The sequence below is a fragment of the Cervus canadensis genome, chromosome 10 (genome assembly GCF_019320065.1).
Source record: "Cervus canadensis isolate Bull #8, Minnesota chromosome 10, ASM1932006v1, whole genome shotgun sequence".
Classification (NCBI taxonomy): Eukaryota; Metazoa; Chordata; class Mammalia; order Artiodactyla; family Cervidae; genus Cervus; species Cervus canadensis.
Window position 1 is genome coordinate 26,498,831 of NC_057395.1, and position 25,112 is coordinate 26,523,942.

The following is a 25,112-nucleotide window of genomic DNA, read 5'->3' on the forward strand; positions in this document are numbered from 1 at the left end:
CTGAGGGAACAGCATCAAAACATGTATATTATCAAGTGTGAAACAGATTGCCAGTCCAGGTTGGATGCATGAGACAAGTGCTCAGGGCTGGTGCACTGGGATGACCCAGAGGGATGGGAGGGGGAGGGAGGTGGGAGGGGGGTTCAGGATGGGGAACACATGTAAATCCATGGCTGATTCATGTCAATGTATGGCAAAAACCACTACAATATTGTAAAGTAATTAGCCTCCAACTAATAAAAATAATTGGGGAAAAAAGAATACAAAATAATTTTTCCACTCAAGAGTAGAAATATAGCTAGGTATCATGGCATATATAAGTAAATTCAAAGAATATTCTTAATTAAATATGATGCAATTAATTACACTAATTATTAGTATATATTTTAAGGTGTAACATTTATCTACCTCTTTTTGTTCTAAATGTACATATGAATTATTTATCTCTTATGGTATGATAGGTGTGATTACAGGTTCCTTGAATGAAAAATATACCAACACCAACTTTAATTAAAGACACTCTAATCATGACACTTAGGGAAGTGGTAGATTAAATATGGATCATCTCTTAAAAAAATAGTATAATTCAGTCATACCTTGGGCATTTTTTATACACAAAATTTTGTTGATTAATAGAGAAAGGATATAAAATTTGTATAACTAAATGCATATTAACCAGGAAAAGGAACTGATCATTGCCTAAGCTTCATAAAGCTTGTAATCCAGGAAATGGGCAAGTAACCAAATGGTACACAGACCTGCCTGGAACAAGCATCGTCTAAACTGAGACCTCGTGGGTGAATTAGAGTGACCCAGATGCAGTGTTCGGCAAAGGGAGCAGTGTGGGCAATAGCCTGGAAATGAAAGAGAGAAAGAGTTCAGTTAGAGGATTTACTGTCATTTCCTATGACTGGAGGATAAAGGGAAGACAAATCAAAAGTGCTACGAGGTGAGGGCTGAAAAGGAACCCGAGACCTTGACCACCAAGCCATGGGGAGCCGCACAGGATCTTAAGCAGAAGAGGGTAACAGGATGAGATTTGAAGTTTAGAGATATAATAAAAATGACAACAATAACAATAATAATGATTGCTATTACTTACTGTGTTGATAACATACCAGATAGTATACTAAACGTTTTATACCATACACTCTAATGTATTTTCAGGTAAGATGACTATGGCTGACAATAAAAGTTATATACGTTTTATTTTCATTGTCAGAAACTGGAAAGGAGAAACACATTTTAGTTTACTTAAGTAGGGCTTTGTTCCAGAATCACCAGTGCCAGTGTGGCTTTATGTGAAAAATGGACCCCAGCTTCAGAGAACACAGTTTGAAAACATAAACCAAGAGGAGACTTTTCATTTTGAGGACATAGAATTACTTAGGAGAGGTGGTTAAACTACAGAGTGCTGTGCCTAGTCGCTCAGTCATGTCTGACTCTTTTCAACCCCATGGACTGCAGCCCGCCAGGCTCCTCTGTCCGTGAAATTTTCCAGGCAAGCATACTGAAGTGGGTTGCCATTTTCTTCTCCAGGGGGTCTTCCCCACTCAGGAATCTAACCCAAGTCTCCTGTATTGGTGTAGTTTTAAAAAATATATTTACTCACGTGGCTGCGCTGGGTCTTACTTGTGGCATGCAGGATCTTGGATCTTTTGTTGCAGCAAGTGGTATCTAGTTCCCTGACCAAGGATCGAACCTGGGTCCCCTGTATTTGGATCATGGAGTCTCAGTCACTGGACCACCAGGGAAGTCCCTACAGAGTAGTTTTGAATAAGTTTGAATTATTTTTTATTTCTCTATAGTGCAGTTTTATATCAGTATAATAATTGTATGTGTGTGTATGTGTAACTGGTAAGTGGAGATTTCATGGGAAGGCCTTTGAAGAATGTTAAAAATGTATGTCTTGGGTGAAAGTATACATAAAGATTTGAGAAGACATAAAACTGTCATGAGGATAGCATCTTTATACTGAGATTTTTCTCAAAGACCTTTTTGAAATGAAATTACAGAAACTATCATGAAGTTACTTTGCCAGCCACAGTCTGGACAACCTCCCAGAAGTGACATTAAAGATATTTAGTAACCAAAGAATACAAGTAAACACCAATTAATCAAAGAAGATTCAGATCACAGAGCTGGAGGCTCCCTGCTGGTTTCTAGGGGTGGGGGTGGGTACTGAAGAGGAACCATAGATGCTAGAGCAGCTGGGAAACCTTGGAGGTCAGAGGTTGTTGGCTGTTTCTCAAGGAATATGGAACTATTTCAGTATTTTATTACCAACCCAGTATGAAGGGTTCCCTGGTGACTCAGATGGTAGAGTCTGCCTACAATGTGGAAGACCTGGGTTTGATCCCTGTGTCAGGAAGATCCTCTGGAGAAGGAAATGGCAATGCACTCCAGTACTCTTGCCTGGAAAGTCCCATGGATGGAGGAGCTTGGAGGACTAGAGTCCATGGGGTCGCAAAGAGTTGGACATGACTGAGCAACTTCACTTTCACTTTCATATGACCATAGCAGTAGATATTGGCTTAAGATTAGCTGTACATGTTCCTATTCCTATTTTTAGTACGAATAGGAAGAGCCACCTAAAAATGGCAAGATGGTAGGCATCTGATCAAGGTGCAGGAAGAACGTGCTCAGAGAACACTACGCTTGAAAACAATCAGTAAATTTAACATCCTTCAAATAGTTTTATGTTCCAAAGAAAATGAGTCAGAACCTCAAAACAGAGCATAAGCAAAGCCCAACTTTTTTTTTTTAAGTGTAACATTCATCATGATGGAGATAGATTGCACTCAACATCAGAGGAAATGTAGCTTTGGTACTTCACTAAATAAGGACATAAAATTGTCAGAATGAACTCCAATTTTCAAATATTTATCGAGCTCTTAGGATACACAAGAACATCAAGAGCAAAAATAACATTCTCTGTTAGTAAGGACCTTGTCGAAGTGTACGTCAGGAGATGAGACAGTGGAAGAAGTTGTGAAGCAAGTGTGTCTCAGGTCTCAGCCACTTGGGGCTGGGTGATCTCCAACAAGTTAGTGTATTAGTTAGAATACTGCTTTAACTGCTTTAATAGAGATCAAAATAACAGTGGCTTGAATAAAATACATTACCTTGTTTTTCTCTTACTTAAAAGCCCAAGCTGGTAGGCAGCTTCATGTGGTCATTGGAAGAGTCAGGATTTGCCATGCCATAAGGTGTGGATTTACTTGCATTGTAGAAGCTGACTCAACATTGCATCTGTGCTTCTGCCTGCTGGGAATGGGGGGAATGCAGGGCAGTGCAAGGTTTTCCTTTAAAAGGCTAGATCTACCAGGTACACACATCAATTCTAGTCACATTCCATTGGCCCTTACAGAATCATTTGGCCATACTTAGCTGCAAGGGAAGCTGAGAACTGTAGTTTTTGGTTGGCTAGTCATATACTCACCTAGACTATGGAGGTTCTAGTATTAAAAGGAGAAAGAGGGAGTTCCCTGGTGGTCCAGTGGTTAGGACTTGGTGCTTTTACTACTGTGGGCCTGGGTTCAATGTCTGGGCAGGGAACTATGATCCCATAAGCCACGTGGCACAGTCAAAAATAAAAATGAAAGGAGAAAGAAAAACTGGATATTGGGGAACAATTAGCAGACCCTGCCACCTTTAATCTGAGCTTCAGTTTCACCTTTGTGAAATACAGACAACTGTATGGAATGATCAGTGTATAGAAAACACCTAGCCCAGCGCCTTGTGCGTGCTCAGCAGTAACCCCAAGTTCTAAGCCTGTGAGTGTTTGACGTTGCAGCCTAGGTCCAATCCTGGTTTCATGTGAGGATGGGAGAATGTATCCAGGCTTCTAGCTAGGAAGGAAATGTCAGAAAAGAGTGTTTAGGGACTTCCTTGGTGGTCCAGTGGTTAAGAATCTGTGCTTCCACTGCAGGGATTAGGGAAACCAAGATCTTGGTTTTTGGTCAAGGAACTAGGATCCTGCATTTGTTATTGTTGTTCAGTCACCAAGTCATATCCAACTCTTTGCAACCCCATGGACTGCAGCGTGCCAGGTCCCACATGCCATGCACCAAAAGAAAAAAAAAAAGAATGTTTTTGAAAAAGATGCTGGGCAGTGACAAATATGACAAATGCTGTCTATACTGTATGTGTGCTGTAGCTCATTTGACTTATGCACAATTATGACTATTAGCTTACTCAGCAATTTTGATTTTAAACAGGTGTGCTCTTTTTACTTTAAGTTGAATTACAGTTGATGCACAATATTATATAACTTTCAGCTGTTCAATATAGTGATTCACAATTTTTAAACATTACACTCCATTTATAGTTAGAAAATATTGGCTCTATTCCCAATGTTGTACAATATATTCTTGTAGCTTATTTTGTTCACAACAGTTTGTACCTCTTTATCCAAATAAGGTGTGCTCTTAACAAAACTGTGGAGTTGACAATGCGTTTAACTTTCCACTTAACCTCTTAGCATCATTTATTTCAATCACAGACTCTTTCTGCTTATTTTCCTGTATTTCATCCAAGAAACTTAGACTTACCCAATCATTTTGTGTGTGTGTGTGTGTGTGTGTGTAACTTTCGCTGGGTTGATAGAAGAAGGAACTCTCTTGAGGCCTCCAATTCTGTTATGTATTTGGTTGCTCACATTTCTAATCCAACCCAGGTATTCTTACTCAAGCATTTGTATTGAAATGTTCAAAGAAATTGTGTTTTTGGGGGAAGGCTAGGATCTTACATAATCCAGACACCCCATTTATGCTCTTTAACTTTTTTTTTAAAGTTGTTTTCAGATAATTTCCTATGGCATAAAGTCATATAATTTTAAGATCAAAAGGAATCCCAGAGATCATTAAACCCTCACTTTATAGAAGAAATAATGAAGGGCCAGAAAGAGGTAATGATTTGCTCCAAGTCATTTAGGTGTGAAGTTGAGAGTAGAATCCAGCGCTTCCAATTCTAGCTTCTATTAGTAAATAGTAAGACACCTACACCAAGTATCAGAGATCCTAGGTTTTTATGGATATAACAGAGGAATGAGGGCTGTGGGAGACAATAGGAAAGCAATGAAAATAACTATTTTTCTCTTCAGTCAGAGTTGATAGCTGACCACACATGCTATTTTGTCTAGGATACTTCTGATTTACCCCAAATGTCTGGAATAATTATTAAGAGGAATCCCTTTCTCTCTCAAAAGTGTACTGGTTCAGAACATAAATTATAGGTTAGCTTACTGAATGAAATATTTCTTTGTTCTTCAATGATTCCATTTGCTCAGTAAATGTGCTAATGTAAAAGAGTTGGCTTAAACTGTAATACAATGGTTAATCAGAGTAAATCTAAAGCAGTAATGCAGCAGTTTTCAAATTACAAGTCACAGCCATTGGTGGGCCATGAAATGAATTTTGGGTTACAATCCTTTAAAAGGAGGAATAGAACAGTACATAAAATAGAGTGCATATACTTAGTAAAGGTAAGTGGGTTTTTTTGTTTTGTTTTGTTTTTTGGTTTGTTTTTGTGGGGAGGGCAACTGCACCACGTGGGAAAAAAGGATTCTTATATTTCCCCTAACAGGGACTGAACCTTGGCCCAGCAGTGAAAGTGCTGAATCCTAACCACAGCACTGCTAGGGAATTCCTGTCAAGCTATTTTTCAAAACTTGCTTTGGTTATACATACATACAGTAGTGTCCTGCTTCTCAATGTAAAATCTATTTCTTGTTGTAGTAAAAAAAAAAAGTGGGAAAGCCACTACTTAGAGAAATCTAGGACTTAAAATGCTCTACAAAAGAAGATATAAGCTCATAGAAGTTCACTTTGCAGTCTTTGCAAAGCTACTTTGCCGTCAGCTACTAGATGAATTGGCTGTATCAACAAGGTGACTGAAACTGACACACTTTGAGACGCAGTGAAGAATAAATATTAAAGTTTTCACTGCAATTCCAGAGTCAGAAGAAGCAATAATCACCTTAAAGTTCATATTCTTTAGTTGTCTTAGCTGTCTTCATATTCCAGGGTGTTATTAAGCAGCTAACAGAAAGCAAATCCACCTGTTGCAAAAACTATTTGGCACTTACAGAGAGCCTTTATCTGAGAATGCTATAAGATTTCTAAAAGACTCAAGGATAGCAGACATCAAAACGTTATTAGAGAAAAATGTAGAAGTGTATTTTTAATATGAAAGATATTTTGACATATCAGGTAAAAAAAAATAGTATACTTTTTTTTTTTTCCTAGTCATCATGCCATAGATAAGAGCATGGTGTTTATGGTATGATCCCATTTTTTTTGATAATTGTGTGTGTGTGTGTGTACTGTGTATCAGGATTTTTAGTCTTTGTACTATGGACGTTTTGGGCCAGATAATTATTTATTATGGGGGCTGTCCTATATTATAGAACATTTAGATGCATCCTTGGCATCTACCCACTAAATGCAAGTACCACCACACACATCCCTCCCCCAATGCATATACACTGGCCTTTCTAGCTGTGATAAGCAAAAATACCTGCAGACCTTGTCAAGTCTCCCCAGTTGAGAACCACTGATGCAGATATAATTGACTAATGAGTTGTCTCTTCAGTGGATAGATTTAAAAAAATTTTTTCTCTTTTGTTTGTTTAAAGATTCTAATTTTCTACAATGAGCATGTATTATTTTCAAGATTAAAACCCCATAAAACTGTATTTATATTGAAAAAAAAATTATTGGCTTCACAGCAGTTATTTTTATAACTTGGATGACTGAAATTCTTAAGCAGAAATATGTTCCTGGAAAATCAAGTAGGAAGCTCAAATGTACAAATGCTGAGGGAAACTATGAATTCTTTCATCTTGTTTCTATTCATTCATCCATTCATTCAATCAAAAATGTCTACTTATTAGCACCACTAATAACACCATAAGTGTACATATGGTATACAGAGAGCCTTTAGAAATGCAATAAGTGCTATTTTGTGTCTCATAGGAAATTGGAGTCACAAAGTGTACTTTGTTAATACAATAATTTCCAAAACAAATCAGATCCAATGATGTTCAAAACCTCCTTAGGTTGGTAAACCATCTCAAGAAGTACCTTCTAAAATATTTATAAGAAATTGTCCCTCACATAAAAGTGCAAATATAAGTGCAAAGATGCTCTCTGTGACACTGCAGGGAATTGCACTTTAAATTTTATACATTTGCCTCACTTTATTTTTTTCAACATACATATACAATGGAATACTACTCAGCCATAAAAAGAATGAAATAATGCCCTTTGTAGTGACATGGATGCAGCTAGAGATTACCACACTAAGTGAAGTAAGCGAGAAAGAGAAAGACAAATGCCATATGATATCACTTATATGTAGAATCTAAATATGGCACAAATGAACCTATCCATTAAACAGAAACAGACTCACAGATGGAGAGAACAGATTGCCAAGGAGGAGGGTAGAGGAAAAAAGGACAGGGAATTCAGGATTACCAGATGTAAACGATGATACGTAGGATGGATAAACAACAAGGTCCTACTGTACAGCCCAGGGAACTGTATTCAATACCTTGTGATAAACCATAATGGAAAAGAACATTAAAAAAAGAATGTAATAAGTTCTGTCAGTCAGTTCAGTTGCTCAGTTGTGTACGACTCTTTGCGACCCCATGAACTGCAGCATGCGAGGCCTCCCTGTCCATCACCAACTCCTGGAGCCTACCCAAACTCGTGTCCATTGAGTCGGTGATGCCATCCAACCATCTCATCCTCTGTTGTCCCCTTCTCCTGCCCTCAATCTTTCCCAGCATCAGGGTCTTTTCAAATGAGTCAGCTCTTTGCATGAGGTGGCCAAAGTATTGGAGTTTCAGCTTCAACATCAGTCCTTCCAATTAATATTCAGGACTGATTTCCTTTAGGATGGACTGGTTGGATCTCCTTGCTGTCCAAGGGACTCTCAAGAGTCTTCTCCAACACAGTTTAAAAGCATCAATTCTTTGGCGCTCAGCTTTCTTTATAGTCCAACTCTTATATCCGTACATGACTACTGGAAAAACCAAAGCTTTGACTAGATGAACCTTTGTTGGCAAAGTAATGTCTCTGCTTTTTAATATGCTGTCTAGGTTGGTCATAACTTTCCTTCCAAGGAGTAAGCGTCTTTTAATTTCATGGCTGCAATCACCATCTGCAGTGATTTTGGAGCCTAAAAAAATAAAGTCAGCCACTGTTTCCCCATCTATTTGCCATGAGGTGATGGGACCGGATGCCACGATCTTAGTTTTCTGAATGTAATAAGTTAAAGCACAATAAAACTTGATTTTGAAGTAACTTCATTTCTACTCTCCATATTTTCCTTTTCTTAAGTCTTGGCAAAATAGTTACATAACGGCTGGGCATTTTTACAACTGACCTCTTAGTCATTAAGGGTGTGTCCCTCAGCCTGGCCTTGTACCCACATAGAGGGAGAGCAGTGTAAAAAGGTGCCTCCCTTCTCCCCATTCGTCTCCAGAGGGGTAAGCCACGCTATCATGTTCATTTGCTTACAGCTCTTTAACTACTGAGTAAACACTGAAGACTGGATATTCAAAATGTTGGCATACATCCAGCCTACTGAGTTGAAATAGAACCACCCTTGGCAACAGATTACTGCATACACTGCATTGTTATTTCACGTTGGTGTGTGTGTGGTGTCTTGTTTTCCCTACTTTATGTGAAGCCCTTTATAAGCAGGAGCTGTCTTAATCCATTGGGACTGCTCTAAAAAAAAAAAAAAAAAAACCCACAGACTGGGTAGCTTATAAACAACAGAAATTGATTTCTCGCGGTTTTGGAGGCTGGACGCCTGGGGGACCTTTTCTGGGTGGCAGGTATCTTGTTCTGTCCTCACAAGGTGAGAGGAGTTAGGGAATTCTGGAGCTTCTTTTATAAACACTTATCCCATTCCTGGGGGCTCTACCCACTTGATTTAAGCATTTTCCAAGCCCCCACTTTCTGATACCATCATCTGTGCAGGGATTCCCACGTGTGAATTCTGGAGGAACACAAACACTCAAACCATATCATGAGTCACAGGCTTTATTTCTCTTTCTACAACTAGCAGGCCTAGTTATTATTAGGAGATCAGATCATTATACTAGTTAAGACAACCAGAAGCAGGCAACAGAGCACGGAACAAACTGCTTTTGGTCTAACTGACCGTTCCCTAACATAATGCTACATCTGATGAAGGGAATTCAGGGAAACCTCAGGTTTTGGGCTTCTCCCCTTCATGCTGGAATGATTCAAAACTGTGTATACAAACTCATTATTCTGACCAAATGACATGATCTGAACCTCCATGAGAATGACAGCTCTTTCTTTCCTTTCTCTCACTAGTCCCCTGAATTCACAAGATGAAAAATGCCACTGCATGGGTAGAGAGTTGAACCATATTCTAATCACCAAGCAAACTGTGGGCTATTTATTAAAATGACCTGCACATTTTCCAAGCCTAAATTTAGGAGTCAATGATTATATATACTTGCCAGCTTTCGCTCCATTCTTAGTCCTAACTTTTTCTCCTTCAAAAAGCAAAAGCCTCTGATTACCTGATCTAATTATCATATATTGATTTATATTTCCTGGAGTTATAAGATTTTTAGATAATAGGATTTTCAGCGACTAATAAATATTTCAGAAGAGCCATAAAGTTTCAATAGTTGAGATGAACTTTCACTTTTGCCTAGAAATTTCACTTCCAGGCTGACATGTCAACAGTGGGAAATGTGCTAAAGAAAATATTGTGTTGTTTGCATGAAGTTGCGTCCTTTATTTATTTATTTGCTAACTTTAAATAGCATGAATATATATCAGCCCACACAATACTTCCCAAGATGCTTGTCTTTTACTGCTTATGTTCCATTTTTTACTTGACAATATTCAGAAAATATTTAGTGAGAGCCTGCTGTACCTCAGGCAGTTTTCAGAATCTTTTCCACAACATACTATACATTTTATGTTTGACTGGTCCTATATATGGTTAAGGGCTTCTCAGAAAGCACTAGTGGTAAAGAACATGCCTGCCAATGCAGAAGACATGAGAGATATGGCCTCGACCCCTCGGTCGGAAAGATCCCCTGGAGGAGGGTATAGCAACCCTCTCCAGTATTCCCGCCTGGAGAATCCCACGGACAGAGGAGCCTGGCAGACTACAGTCCGTAGAGTCACAGAGTCAGACACAACTGAAGCGACTCAGCATGCATATGTGTGGTTAAACTGGGGCATATTCCTATATGTTTTATGCAATATTAATGTTCATTGAGTATTTAATGAACAGAATGGAAAATTATTTTTTATGTAATAATGATGACATAAAAAGCTTAAAAATCAAATTATAAATTCAAGTAGTGTTTCACTAGCCCAGCTCATCAAATATCCCTTTCACTTGGTCATAAATGATTTGGTTTCAGTAACTTTTAACTCCTTACATCATATAACAACTACCCTTAAGTGCTAGAATACTGTGCATTTGCATAGTACTTAATGAAAAATCATTAAGATACATAAAATGTCCATGATTTATGAAATAATGTAACAAAGTAAGTGTTGTTGCTGCTGAGACATTTATAAAATCTTTTTATATCAAGCATTTAGCACAGTACCTAGCTCATAGTAGGTTTGTTTTTTATTTTTTAAACAGCTTCACTTAGATGTAATTTACATGCCCTAAAATTGATCTTTTAAAAATGTTGTTTAGTGGTTTCTAGTGCACACAGAGTTGTGCAATCGCCACCGTAATCTAACTTTAAACATTTTCATCACTCCAAAAAGAAATCTGTTCCTACTGGAAGTGATTCCCTATTGCCCCTTCTCCCTAGTCTCTGGCAACTAATCTACTTTCTGTCTCTATAGATTTACCTATTTTGGACATTTCATTGTTGTTGTTCAGTTGCTCAGTCGTGTCCAACTCTTTGTGACCCCATGAACTGCAGCATGCCAGGCTTCCCTGTCCTTCACCAACTCCTGGAGCTTGCTCAAACTCATGTGCATCAAGGCGGTAATGCCATACCACCATCTTATCCTGTCGTCCCCTTCTGCTCCTACCTTCGATCTTTCCCAGTATCAGGGTCTTTTCTAATGAGTAAACTCTTTGCATCGGGTGGTCAAAGTATTGGAGATTCAGCTTCAGCATCAATCCTTTCAATGAATATTTATGATTGACTGGTTTGATCTTCTTTCAGTCCAAGGCACTCTCAAGAGACTTCTCCAACACCACAGTTCAAAAGCATTAATTCTTCAGTGCTCAGTCTTCTTTATGGTCCAACTCTCACATCGTATGTGACTACTGGAAAAACCATAGCTTTGACTAGATAGACCTTTGTCAGCAAATGTCTCTGCTTTTTAATATGCTGTCTAGGTTGGTCAGAGCTTTTCTTCCAAGGAGCAAACGCCTTTTAATTTCATGGCTGCAGCCACCATCTGCAGTGATTCTGCTGTTGCTGCTGCTGCTAAGTCGCTTCAGTCATGTCTGACTCTGTGCGACCCCATAGACGGCAGCCCACCAGGCTCCCCCGTCCCTGGGATTCTCCAGGCAAGAACACTGGAGTGGGTTGCCATTTATTCTGGAGCCCAGGAAAAGAATGTATGTCACTGTTTCCATTGTTTCCCCATCTATTTGCCATGAGACCTGGGTTCAGTCTTTGGGTTGGGAAGATCTCCTAGAGAAGGAAATGGCTACCCACTCCAGTATTCCTGCCTGGAAAATGCCATGGACAGAGGAGCCTGGTTGGCTGCAGTCCATGGGTTGGCAAAGAGTTGGGCATGACCGAGTGAATAACACTTCACTTCACTTCACATTTGCCATGAAGTGATGGGACTGAATGCCATGATCTTTGTCTTTTGAATATTGAGTTTTAAGCCAGTTTTTTCACTCTCCTCTTTCACTTTCATCAAGAGGCTCTTTAGTTCCTCTTTGCTTTCTGCCATAAGGGTGGTGTTGTATGCATATCTGAGGTTATTGGTATTTCTCCCAGAAATCTTGATTCTAGTTTGTGCTTCATCCAGACTGGCATTTCGCATTATGTACTCTGCATGTAAGTTAAATAATCAGGTGACAAATTACAGCCTTGAAGTACTCCTCTCCCAATTTTGAACCAGTCCGTTGTTCCATGTCTGGTTCTAACTGTTCCTTCTTGACCTGCATACAGGTTTCTCAGGAGGCAGGTAAAGTGGTCTGAAATTCCCATCTCTCTAAGAATTTCCCACAGTTCATTGTGATCCACACAGTCAAAGGCTTTAGTGCAGTCAATGAAGCAGAAGTAGATGTTTTTCTGGAATTTTCTTGCTTTTTCTATGATCCAACAGATGTTGGCGATTTGACCTCTGGTTCCTCTGCCTTTTCTAAATCCAGCTTGAACATCTGGAAGTTCTCAGGTCATGTACTGTTGAAGCCCAGCTTGGAGAATTTCAAGTACTACTTTACTAGCTTGTGAGATGAGTGCAATTGTGCAGTAGTTTGAACATTCTTTGGCATTCTTTTTGGGGATTAGAATGAAAACTGACGTTTTCCAGTCTGTGGCCACTGCTGAGTTTTCCAAATTTGCTGGGATACTGAGTGCAGCATTTTAACAGCATCATCTTATAGGTTTAGCTCAGCTGGAATTCCATCACCTCCAGTAGCTTTGTTCGTAATGATGCTTCCTAAGGCCCACTTGACTTCAAATTCTAGCATGTCTGGCTCTAGGTGAGGGATCACATCATCATGATTATCCAGGTCATTAAGATCTTTTTTGTATAGTTCTTCTGTGGGTATTTCATACAAAAGGAATTATAAAATACGTGGCCTTTTGTGTCTGGTTTCTTTCATTTACGATAATGTTTTCAAGGTTCACCCATGTTGCATCATGGATCAGTACTTCATTCTTTTTATGGCTGTATAATATTTCATTGTGTGGATATATCTATTCATTAGATGATGGAAACTGGGTTGTTTCCACTATTTGGCCATTATGAATGATGTTACTATGAACATTGACATATATGTTTTTGTGTGGGCATAACATTTTTTTATTTCTCGTGGTTATATACCCAACAGTGTAATTATAAGATCATATGGCATATGGTAACTCTATGTGTAACCTTCTGAGGAATTGCCAAGTTGTTTTTCAAAATGTTTTTAAAGTTATATTTTAAAATTCTATAAGCAGGACTTGCCTGGCAGTCCAGTGGTTAAGACTCCCTGCTTCCAAAGCAGAGGGCATGGGTCTAATAACCTGATCAGGGAACTAAGATCCCACATGTGGCGTGGCCGAAAAGAAAAAAGTTCTACAAACAATGGATAGGATTCTAATTTCTCCACATTTTTCCCCAATGCTTGCTATTGTCTGTCTTTTTTTATTACAGCTGTCTTAGTGGGTATGTGATAGACTTCGCTGTGGGTTTTGATTTGCATTTTCTTGATGACTAATGATATTGAGTATATTTTCATACGTTATAGGCTGCTTGTATATCTTCTTTGGAGAAATATCTATACAGATTGTGTGTCCATTTAAAAGTTGGGTTGTCTTTCTACTGTTGAATTACATAAGACTTTTTAATACATTCTTTATGTATTTCAAAGTCCCTTATCAGATATATGACTTGTAAATATGATTTCCCATTCTTCAGTTTGTTTTTTCACTTTCTCTATGGTGTCCTTTGAAGCACAAAGTTTTTAGTTTTGATGAAGTTCAACTTACCATTTTCTTCTTTGGCTGTTTGTTTTTGGTGTCCCAAGTAAGAAACCATTGCTTAATCCACGGTCACTGAGATTTCTGCCTCAAATGTCTTCTGAGAATTTGATAGTTGTAGCTTCTACTTTTGATCTGCTCTAAGTTAACTTTTGTTTATGTTTAGGGGCCCAGCTTCATTCTTTTGTATGTAGATAGCCAGCTGTCCTGGCACCATTTGTTGAAAAAACTATTCTTTCTCCCATTGAATTGTCTTGGCACCCAGTCAAAGATAACTGATCATATATATATGGCCTTATTAAGGGGTTCCCAGGTGGCACTATTAGTAAAAAAAAACCCCGCCTGCCAATGAAGGAGATGTAAGAGACGCGCGTTCAGTCCCTGGGTTGGGAAGATCCCCTGGAGGAGGAAATGGCAACCCACTCCAGTAGTCTTGCCTAGAGAATCCCATGGACAGAGGAACCTGGCGAGCTACAGCCCACAGGGTCACAAAGAGTCGGACATGATTGAAGCGACTTAGCATGCACACGCACGCACATGACCTTACCTCTGCAGTCTCAGTTCTAGTTCACCGATCTATATGTTTATCTTTATGCCAGTACCACATGGTTTTGATGACTGTAGCTTGGTGATAAGTTTTGGAATTGGGAAGAATGAGTCCTCCAACTTTGTTCTTTTTGAAGTGGATTTTTCATATTAGGTTTGTAAAGAAATTATGATTTAATGAATGAATAAATGGACGAATGTTTGCATGTTTAAAAGTTTTAATTTGGAGGGAGGGGAAGAGGTTGGGAATTTTTTGTCTTTAAAGCAATCGGCTACGAGATGGGGGTATTTAAGGGTATATATTTTTTTAAAAAAACATGCTGGGATTGGGTCCTATTTGTGAAAGATGTCTTTGGGGGTTAGGTTTCTGTGGCCTGTGCCGCAGGACAGAATCTGTGTCTGAAATCCGTGTAATTGGCACCATGCTGGGAGCAGAGCTGGTGCTCAATAAATATTCATCGATTAAACGCCTTGTCCTTTTGGTTTTGTTTTAACCTATTGATTGTCTTGTTGCTAACTTTTGAAGGACAGTTGCTGAAATTTCCTGCTTTTCTATAGTTCAATAACTATGCAATTTTGGTTTATACTTCAGCCAGTCTTATGCACAGCACCAAAATATGCTCGACAGATGATTTTTCCAGAAGACAATCATTAGGAATTCTTTTCAGATGGCACATCAAGGAACTGAATTTGTACACCGCCCCCCCACCTCCCAACACACACACTTTCCTACCCTAATCTCTTTGCTGTCACTGGCAAGGTCTTTCCTTTTCTTATACTCCAGGGGCAGAAACAATCCCATTTCCAAGGCTGGCAATCATCCCTGCTTTGAGTTTCCTGAAGTACCATCTCTTCCAGCAAGATTTTCCAGACCTAGACAGAGTGGCCACTGGTTCTTACAGTGAATATGCAGTGTGGTATAGTCTACCATGGGCTTCCCATGTGACTCAACGGGTAAAGAATCCACCTGCAATGCAGGCGATGCAGGCAGATGTGGGCTCAATTGCCAAGTTGGGAAGATCCCAGAGGAGAGGATGGCAACCCACTCTAGTATTCTTGCCTGGAGAATCCCATGGACAGAGGAGCCTGGTGGGCTACAGTCCATAGGGTCACAAAGAGTCGAACACTATTGAAGCAACTTAGTGCGCATGCATGCACAGCCAAGTGAGTCTACACTGGTGCTTACATCCACCTAGTAAGTACTTCATTATATTGTCTATCATCTCCACACAAACTAAAAAAACACACACAAAAAAAGATGCTTCACATACATTGATGGTTTGAATCTTCACATCTCTGTTGCTAATTTGCTCCTGTTAAAAAAAAAAAAAGGCCCCAAATGGGCCCCACTACAACAAACCAAGACTTAATTGCAGTTTCAGTGTTCTGCTGAAATGTAATCTTAATCATATATGGGAAAGAATCTGAAAAAAATTCAGTTCATATATAACTGAGTCACTTCACTCTACACCTGAAACTAGCACAACATTGTAAATCAGCCATACTACACTATAAAATAAATACATTTTATAAATAAAGGAAGTAGCTATGAACATTTTAAAAAAACATAATCATAATCAACTGGTTTGGAATGATCTGATTAGTACCAATGAGGTCACCTGTCATATAGGTCACCTCCATTTCCCAGAGGAAGAAGCAGGAGTCTGTGTGATAAAACCCTGACAGGACCCTCCTGACCCCCCAAAGCCCTGACCTAAAAATAATTCATTATCCTTTTTTTTGCTAAGAACTTCTTTACTCCACCCTTCTTCCTATTTAAAAAAAAAACAACAATAATAACAACTTTGCACTTTCTGCAACAGGTGTAAGTACCCTTCTAGCTGCTGGATGGGACATTGCTTGATGGAATAAGTCTGAATTGCTTAATAAAATCAATCAGATCATCAAATTTACTCAATTGAATTTTTTTTTGACATTCCTAATTTGGTACATCGGACCTAGCCTGTCCTCTGAGTACCTAGCCTTATTTTTTCCCCCTGTATTTACTCCAGTCTGTTCAAAACATATTCTTGCTTTAGGATTTACATTTAAAAAAAAAAGCTTCCTTAACTCCCCCCACGCCCCTTTTTTGCTAGCTTTGCTAGGCACACTGGCTACTCAGTAAATATGATTTGGGGGATTATTTTATTGTTAATTGTTTTGTATTCTGTTTCAGAATGCCAGCTACTCAAAGGCTAAAGGTAGAATAACAAATAATCCCCAAATCAGCGATGAAATTTAAGTAATTTCCTTTTTCTAGTTAGCCAGTGGGGTCTACAAACTTCCAATGGGGTGTCACCAGAAGCTGAAAAGACGGTTAGACTTTTATGTGGTTGTTTTTCCTTCCAGTTGACCTACCTAACAGGTTCAAGTGACCTGGGCAAAGGCAGCTGAGATCCTGTCAGTCACACCCACGACGGCAAATTGAAGCTCTGGCTGGGGGTCAGGAGACCAGGATCGTAATTCTGCCTTTTCCACTGTTTTGGGAACTCCTCTTCCATTAATTAACTCATCCAATAAATATTAATTAGTTCCATCTATGTGCCAGGCTCTGTGCTGGGTTTGTAACTATAACAGCCATCAAGACCAAGTAAGTCTTTCCATTCACGGAACCTACGACTCACAAAAGAGTATGTGGAGTGGGAAGGCTTATACCATAACATAAGCTATTTCCTCATCACCGAAACAGTGAGACAGCTTCTTAGGTTCACTGAACATTTAGGGTCTGTCAGTTTCGCATGTGATCAAAGCTGAGAACATAGCAAGAACTGCCCATGCTATACAGTCAGTATACAAGTTGATCATGAGTATTATAGCTTTCCTTTACAAACAGGGACATCTAACACAATAGGGTAGAACTATGTTCAACATTCTACTCAATTTCAACATTCTCGCAATGCATCACGACCCTCTTTACCGCTGACCTACGGTGAACAGCTGCACCTATTTTCAAAAGGCCCGGTTAGGCATTTGGTATTTCACCCAAGGCTTGTATTTGCATGTCAACACGGGTTAGGACTGCAGAAAAGTTGGTTTCGGTTTAGCAGGGCGGCAAGGTGCTGGGGAGAAAGGGAGGCGTCACCCTACTACGTTAACAATATAATCTCAGGGATGAGTGAAAAAGATAGCAGTGGTGCAACGACCATGCAGAGGCCATGCAGGTTTTAGGGGAGCTGTCTCTACGCAGAACTCGGAAGCTTCGTTTGAAACGCATTTCAGCATTCTGGTCCGCCCCAAACTGCCCCGAACCCGCCAAGATCCACTGCTGAACCTCAGAAAAGCGCGGCGCCTAAGAACTAACGCTGAGGTGGGGCCGAGGCCCCAGCTACCGCTGCACAGGCCTCCGCGCCTCTGCGCTCTCCCGCCCGCGCGCCCGTCGCCCGCGCTGCGGGCCACGCCCATTACGTCACCGAACGGGGCGGGGCGAGCCGGAGGGGGTGGGGCGAGCCCCGGCGGTTGAATGGGACGCCGCGACGAGCCGCACATTCCAGCGAGGGCACGTGACGCGGTAGCGCTGCCTGAGGTAAACAACCGCGGCCCCGCCTCCTGGCCCGTCCGCGCGCCCTGCAGTGCTGCTAGCCGGCGGGACGCGCTCCAGCAGGGCGGGCGGCTACCTCAGAGAGTCTTCAGCAGCCGCCGCGGGCCGGAGCAGCGGCGGCGGGCGCACGCGTCCCGGGTCTGCGGGCCGCTTGCGCCGGCAGGGGTCGAGCGCGCGTCCCTTCCCCGCCCCCACCGCGCGCTGTGGCGCAGCAGGAATTTGGCGGGGACCCGGGCGCTATTTGCAGCTCCTGACGCGCCGGCGGCCCTTCGGTCATTTCTATTCTCAGGGCACTGGGTCACCGCGCTCGGCCGGCCCCCTCCCCCGGGCCCGGAGGGTGTGTCCCCTCACCGGGGCTCGGCGCGCCTATAAGGGGCCGAGCGGCGGGCAGGGACATGCAGCTCTACAGCAGCGTCTGCACCCACTACCCAGCCGGGGGCCCGGGTCCCACGGCCGCAACCGCTGTTCCGCCTGCCGCCGCCACCGCCGCCTCTTTCAAGGTCTCTCTGCAGCCCCCGGGACCCGCCGGCGGCGCCCCGGAGCCCGAAACCGGTGAGTGCCAGCCGGCCGCGGCCGCCGAGCCCCGCGAAGCCGCCGCCGCTCCCGCCGCCAAGATGCCCGCCTTCTCCTCCTGCTTCGAGATGGTGTCCGGGGCCGCCGCCCCCGCCTCAGCCGCCGCCGCCGCCGGGCCGCCCGGCGGGTCCTGCAAGCCGCCGCTGCCGCCGCACTACACGTCCACGGCGCAGATCACCGTGCGGGCCCTGGGCGCCGACCGGCTCCTGCTGCGCGGCCCCGAGCCCGGCGCCGCGGCGCCCGCCGCCCCGCGCAGCCGCTGCCTCCTGCTGGCCCCGGCACCAGGCGCTCCGGTCCCGCCGCGGCGGGGCTCCTCGGCCTGGCTTCTGGAGGAGCTGCTGAGGCCCGACGGCCCGGAGCCTGCCGGTCTGGACGCGACCCGCGAGGGGCCCGACAGAAACTTCCGACTGAGCGAGCACCGCCAGGCCCTGGCCGCCGCCAAGCACCGCGGCCCCGCGCCGCCCCCGGGGAGCCCGGAGCCTGGCCCCGGCCCGTGGGCCGAGGAGCGCCCGGCGGAGAGGAACCTCCGCGGCTGGGACAGAGCCGGCGACCGCGGCGACGGTCCAGGTGCCGAAGAGCTGGGGCGGCCCGACACGGAGGCCGAGGCGGCCCCGGCCCGGAGCGGCGAGGCAGCCCCCGCCCGGAGCGGCGAGGCGGTGATCGTGTCCAGGTCGGATCCTAGGGACGAGAAGCTGGCCCTGTACCTGGCGGAGGTGGAGAGGCAGGACAAGTACCTGCGGCAGAGGAACAAGTACCGATTTCACATCATTCCCGACGGCAACTGCCTCTACCGGGCGGTCAGCAAGGCGGTGTACGGGGACCAGAGCCTGCACCGGGAGCTACGGGAACAGACCGTGCACTACATCGCCGACCACCTCGACCACTTTAGCCCCTTGATTGAGGGCGACGTGGGGGAGTTTATCATCGCTGCTGCCCAGGACGGCGCGTGGGCCGGGTACCCTGAACTGCTGGCCATGGGGCAGATGCTGAATGTGAATATTCATCTGACTACTGGAGGGAGGCTGGAGAGCCCCACGGTGTCTACCATGATTCACTATTTGGGCCCGGAGGATTCCCTAAGGCCTAGCATTTGGCTCAGCTGGCTCAGTAACGGACATTATGACGCGGTGTTTGATCACTCGTATCCGAACCCGGAGTATGACACTTGGTGCAGGCAGACTCAAGTGCAGAGAAAACGCGATGAAGAACTCGCCAAGTCCATGGCCATATCCCTGTCCAAAATGTATATTGAGCAAAATGCATGCTCTTGAAGTGTCTGAGACCCTCGCCCTGGGAAAATTGCATACCTAATTTGTGTTTGGAGAGTTATATGAACTTTAATCAGGGTAATTGCACTTTTAAACTTTCTAGTAGATTTACTGTAGGTGTAATGCCTTAATCATTTTTTTGAATGTTTTCTCCTCAGAGCTGAAGGTTGCTGGGCACCTAAATGATGTTTCATGGTAGCTTTGGGTGATTCTACTGCTATTTATGATTTGCTGTATAAAGTTGGCACTACTTAATTTGCAAGCTGATTTCTCAGTGTAAATTTGTTCATTCCTGGTAATCTATTTTCTATAAAAACGTATTTTTGCACAACATTTTTAACTATTGGTGTACCTTCATCTAGGATGTGTTTCATTTTGACAAACAGCTTTCCGGCATAAATCCAGAGAAATGCTTTATATGAAGTTTATTATTTTGAGCAGAGTTTGTGATTTAGTATTTTATGTTGTTGGATTTGAATTTTAGAGTTCTTAGATAATTATTTCAAATGGCTATTGATTCTTTCATGTTACCAGATAATTGACCCATTCCGTTTTGATGACAGATTAGTTGTTTGGAAAATCATTATTTTTCTAGAAATGGTCAACCTTTTAAAGAGAAAATACTTAAGGGAAGGTTGTGGGAAGATTTTTTTTTTTTTTTAAGAATAGTACCAGCTCTTACTTGAATGAAAGTCTGATATTTGCTGATGGCAGAGTGATTATTCTGTACTCCGGTTGATGTTTAGATTGTCTGGTGCTTTCAGTTGTTTTTATTTATATTTGTCTTTTTGTTGAAAAGAATTTTTTAACATGATAGAAATCTTTATGACAAGATAAGCCTCCTGCTTCATATATAGTTTCTTGGATTCAACTGAGAGATTTGAAAATTAATGGCATAAATGCCTCCAAGCAACCCTGACAATTATTTTATAGCAGGAGAATACTGTCTTAATAGTCTACTCCTTTTAAATTCTTTCATAAGGCAAAATGGGATTGCCCTGTATTATGTACAGTACAAATGTCTGTATACAGAGCTTGTATGGTTTGCTGGGTCAAACAATGTTTTCAACCTAAAATCTATCTCATTTCCACTTTAACTACTTTTAGTGGTATTTATTAAGTAATGCAGTTTGTACTTTTTTATTTTGTAACATTTTGTGATTTTTTTTGTACAATACTGTATTTGTACAATAGAGCAATTCTCAGCTGATGGAATGAGTGAATAAAATGCATAATTTTACTTTTACGGTGTCTTTTTGCCTGAAGTAACTTTCATTTATTTTTTTATTTGGCTACACCAGGCGGCATTCAGGGTCTTAGTTCCCTGACCATGGATCAAATCCATGTGCCCTGCATTGGGAGCACGGAGTCTTAAGCATTGGACCGCCAGGGAATTCCCAGATTTAAATGTTTTAGAGTAACCAAAGAAATGCCCCTTTATGCAGTCTGGCCTCTTGAGATTAAAGTACTCCCTTAATTTTAAGATGTGTTATCAGATTTAGTTGAGAGGTTGCAGGATCAACCCGACTAGTTTGAATTTCTTACTTTTCAGTTGATGTTATGCTTATAGACAGTTGACTTTGAGTTCATCGCTTAACCATGGAAGGATGGTCAAGGACCAACGGAAGGATGCCATTGGCTATCAAGGGAAGGCAATTTGTCAAAGGTTTAAGTGTTACCTAACCTTGAATCTCTGGTTTTTTGTTAGTTTGCTTCATAGCTTCACTAATTACATTACATGGGAAGAAAGAAATTCCTTGTTTGAATTACACAGCTAAATGTGTTTTTCCCCCTTTTCTCCACTTTATTTAGAGGTGGATAAAGTTTGGGGTGCTTGAAGTTTACACAGGAAATGAATAGACTTAAGTATAAGTCCTAAAAGTCTTTCTGTAAGCTCATTACAGTTTTGAGGAAACCATTTCCTTCCAGTGTTGTTCTGTTTCATTTTCAAATTGGGATCCCAAGTCCTGGATTTAGATTCCCAAGGAGGGTGATACCTTTCATTAAATGGATTCTAAGATTGTATTCCATGGCAGCATGTTATTTTGGTTGTCTTGTCTGAAAGATTTATGTCTTTCTCATCCTTTTTCTTGGAGAAGGAAATGGCAACTCACTCCAGCGTTCTTGCCTGGAGAATCCCAGGGATGGGGGAGCCTGGTGGGCTGCCGTCTGTGGGGTCGCAGAGATTCGGACACGACTGAAGCGACTTAGCACCAGCAGCAGCATCCTTTTTCTATGGTTTTTTGTGCTGTTGTTTGAAAGAAATGTAGTATTTGTCACTCCTTTATGCTTCATGTTTGTTCTTTCCTGCCATCCCACTTTTATATGTTAGCAGTTAACAATCCTGGATCACCAAGGACTTGAGCAGTGGAAGAGATGGAAATGTGGTTGGCTAGTTTCCTTTTAGCCAACATTTATTAAACAGTTCATTCCTTCAGTTACTCAGATAGCAGCTAAGGGGCTCAAAACCATATATGAAAAAAAAAAAAAAAACCATATATGAAGGAATGATGTGTTCAGTTGATGCTGTGAGCTAAAGTTTCTTGAGAGCTTACTACCCTGTAAAATATGATGGGGGAGTATAGATTCTATAAAGAAATCTAATTGTGTTTTCAGGTAAAGTAGTATGAAAATCATACTGTTACCTTGAAAATTGTATTAAAGTGGTACATAGATAAAAACTATGATACAAATAACTATTAGTGTGATTTTTGTTTTATTGTCTCATTTAAAATGACATGTCAAGATTTTGATGAAAATCTAAAATTAATTCAATCCTCTAGTTCATTTTCTTTCTTCTTTAAAATTATTTATTTTTGGCTGCGTTAGGTCTTTGCTCTGGTGCATGGGCTTCTCATTGTGGTGCATGGGCTTGTTGGAGAGCCACAGGCTCTAGGATGAGGGGTGCAGTAGTTGTGGTACATGGGCTTAGTTGCCCTGAGGCCTATGGGATCTTCTCAGACCAGGGGTTGAACCTGTGTCTCCTGTATTACAAGGCAGATTCTTAACCACTGGAACACCAGGGAAGTCCCTTTTATTCATTTTCCACTCACATTTTTTTCTCTGAGGTAAAATAGACTCATGTTAGCATATTTAATTGGACTGAGAAGTAAACCGCTATTGATAAGTGGCACAAAGGCATTCGAATGTGATTCTTCAATTAACGTTTTTCTAAACTTGTAGTCCATATGCTTTATATAGTAACGTATTCAGGAGCACAGAGCCTTTACCCAGAAACCACATTTTATAGAGAAGAGGAAATGCCTTAGGAGCCTTTGCACATCAGAATTGGTTAGTTTCAGCTTGGGTAAATATAGTCTTAGGTTGCAATCTTTTGTTTATAATTTTTGAACTGAGAAAGGATCTTGAGATAATCTCACTACTTTATGTGTTTTTCCTCTTTCCCGAAGAGATGAGAAAGTTTAAACTTAAAATTTTAGTTTGGTGTTCAGTGTGCTGATATGAAGGAAAAGCATCGAAAATAAAAATAGATTTTAGACCTTTGGACATTGGATAATTTCGTATGTAGGAAAATGTAGTGGAATAATTGAAGAGTTGTTCAGTGGCTCAGTCGTGTCCAACTCTGCGACTCCATGGACTGCAGCAAGTCAGGCCTCCCTGTCCCTTACCATCTCCTGGAGCTTGCTCAAACTCATGTCCACTGAGTTGGTAATGCCATCCAACTATTTTGTTCTCTGTTGTCCCCTTCTCCTCCTGCCTTCAATCTTTCCCAGCATCCAGGTCTTTTCCAGTGAGTCAGTTCTTTGAATCAGGTGGCCAAAGTGTTGGAACTTCACCTTTAGCATCAGTCCTTCCAGTGAATATTCAGGACTGATTTCTGGTAGGATTGACTGGTTTGATCTTGCATTCCAATGGACTCTCAAAGTCTTCTCCAACACCACAGTTCAAAACACTCTCAATTCAAGAGTATATCCTTCAAATGTGTATCATGTTCAAATTTATTTGTCACGTGAAATTAGTAAGTCCAGGCTTTATTTATTTATTTTGACATCCCTAGAGTGTCTATAACTGTCTCAAAGAGTCACCAAGAAACTGGATGGCATTTAATTCAGTTTCATTCCCCAAATGTACACAATGCCATAGACATGGGTTCTCTAGTCCCCTGGCTTCCAAGCTGGTACCTAGCAGAATCAGTGAATATTTGTTGAATGAAGGAACAAATGGAAGGGAAATAGAGTTTTGGAATTTAGTTGGTGGATGTGAAATTAAGTAAAAAATGATTTGACTCTAAAATTACTGGGAATTATCACTGACAATTCTGAACATCTTAACCTGAAGTAGTTTTATTAAAAAGGGTATTAAAGTATTGAATTCTATAATGGAAAAAAATAGTTTTTTGAAACCAAAATTTAGAATTTATTGATTTTTCTCTTTGTGTCATCTTCCAAATGTCTTGAGACCAAGCTCAGAAAGATTATTTAAAAGGAGAACTTCACTAAAGTGATTTTAAAGGTTTTGCCATGTCCAAAGGGAGTTGCTCTGACTTGCTTTGGGGTAACACCCATCCCAAGTCTAGTCTACAGCAATTCCTAGTTTTGCTGTTTTCTTTCTATGACCTAGTTGGAAGGTGGGAATGGTGGAACAGATTTCAAACATGCTCTCTAGGATTGTTGTGTTCAGTAGTCCTAGCTGCATGCTTTATGCCATTGGTGTAGAGCCTGGGCGAGTAGCATGCATCAGATCAAAACAGATGTATAGGGGGAAAAACCAGTGTATTTCTTCCTGCTGTAAATTAGGTCAGTGACCATTATTCTGTGAGTCAAGTTCAGAGAGTTCACTGTCATCAGATTACTCATAGTAAAACATTATCTAGCCTTCTTTCTCACAAGTGAAATTTTTAAATAATTGAATAGTTCATTTACGTGTAAAGTATAAAACAGAACAACTGCCTTTTTTTTTTTTTACTGTACCTAGTGGCATGCAGGGTCTTAGTTCCCCGACCAGGGGTCAAAACAGAGTCCCCTTCAGTGGAAAGCACAGTCTTAACCACTAGACTGCCAGAAGTCCCCAGAACAACTGCTTTTTATAAAACTCTTTAAGAGGTAACCTATGGTACACTTCTTAGCCTTTGTAGAATAACAGTACAGTTTAATCTTCCCTTAATGGCTTGGGGGAGGAGGGTCTCCTGATGGCAAGGGTCTCTGGCCTTGAAACCTTGGTGGATTGCTAATGTGTGATAGTCTCTTTGTACTTTAAAGGATCTCAGAGTGCTGGGACTTTTATTCATGTTTTGTACTTTCCTGTCTCCTCCCTAACTTTCTGATTGTTCCTCTCACTACTCTCTCCAGCCCTAATTCTCCATTATAATTTCCCATGTTGAGTTAGAGACACCATCAAGCATGTTTGTCAGAATTGATTCTAAGATAATACGAAATGGGTTTCTCATTCAGCACCAGGATGCTCTGCTATGAGTAATTTGCTTAAACTTTAGTTTTTAGTCAACCAGAGAGCTTTTTTTTATCTTTGTCTTCCTTTT

At 41.5% G+C, this 25,112-nt stretch overlaps 2 protein-coding genes across 2 annotated transcripts in view; one reads left to right on the forward strand and one right to left on the reverse strand.

The window, feature by feature from the left end:
- Positions 1-17,638, reverse strand: part of C10H10orf67 (chromosome 10 C10orf67 homolog) — a 157,283-nt gene extending 139,645 nt beyond the window's left edge. Inside the window, exon 1 of the mRNA XM_043480550.1 lies at positions 17,538-17,638. Within this exon, the coding sequence (XP_043336485.1) occupies positions 17,538-17,638 (101 nt within the window). The remainder of the gene's footprint in view (positions 1-17,537) is intronic.
- Positions 17,639-17,783: 145 nt separating this feature from the next.
- Positions 17,784-20,868, forward strand: OTUD1 (OTU deubiquitinase 1). Its single transcript, XM_043479936.1, has one exon. It carries the CDS (start codon positions 18,170-18,172, stop codon positions 19,616-19,618), a length of 1,449 nt encoding a protein of 482 aa, XP_043335871.1. The 5' UTR covers positions 17,784-18,169; the 3' UTR covers positions 19,619-20,868.
- The last annotated feature ends 4,244 nt before the right edge of the window (positions 20,869-25,112 follow it).

Coding starts and splice junctions, on each gene's coding strand:
- OTUD1 (XM_043479936.1), top strand. CDS start 18,170: ATGCAGCTCTACAGCAGCGTCTGCACCCACTACCCAGCCGGGGGCCCG.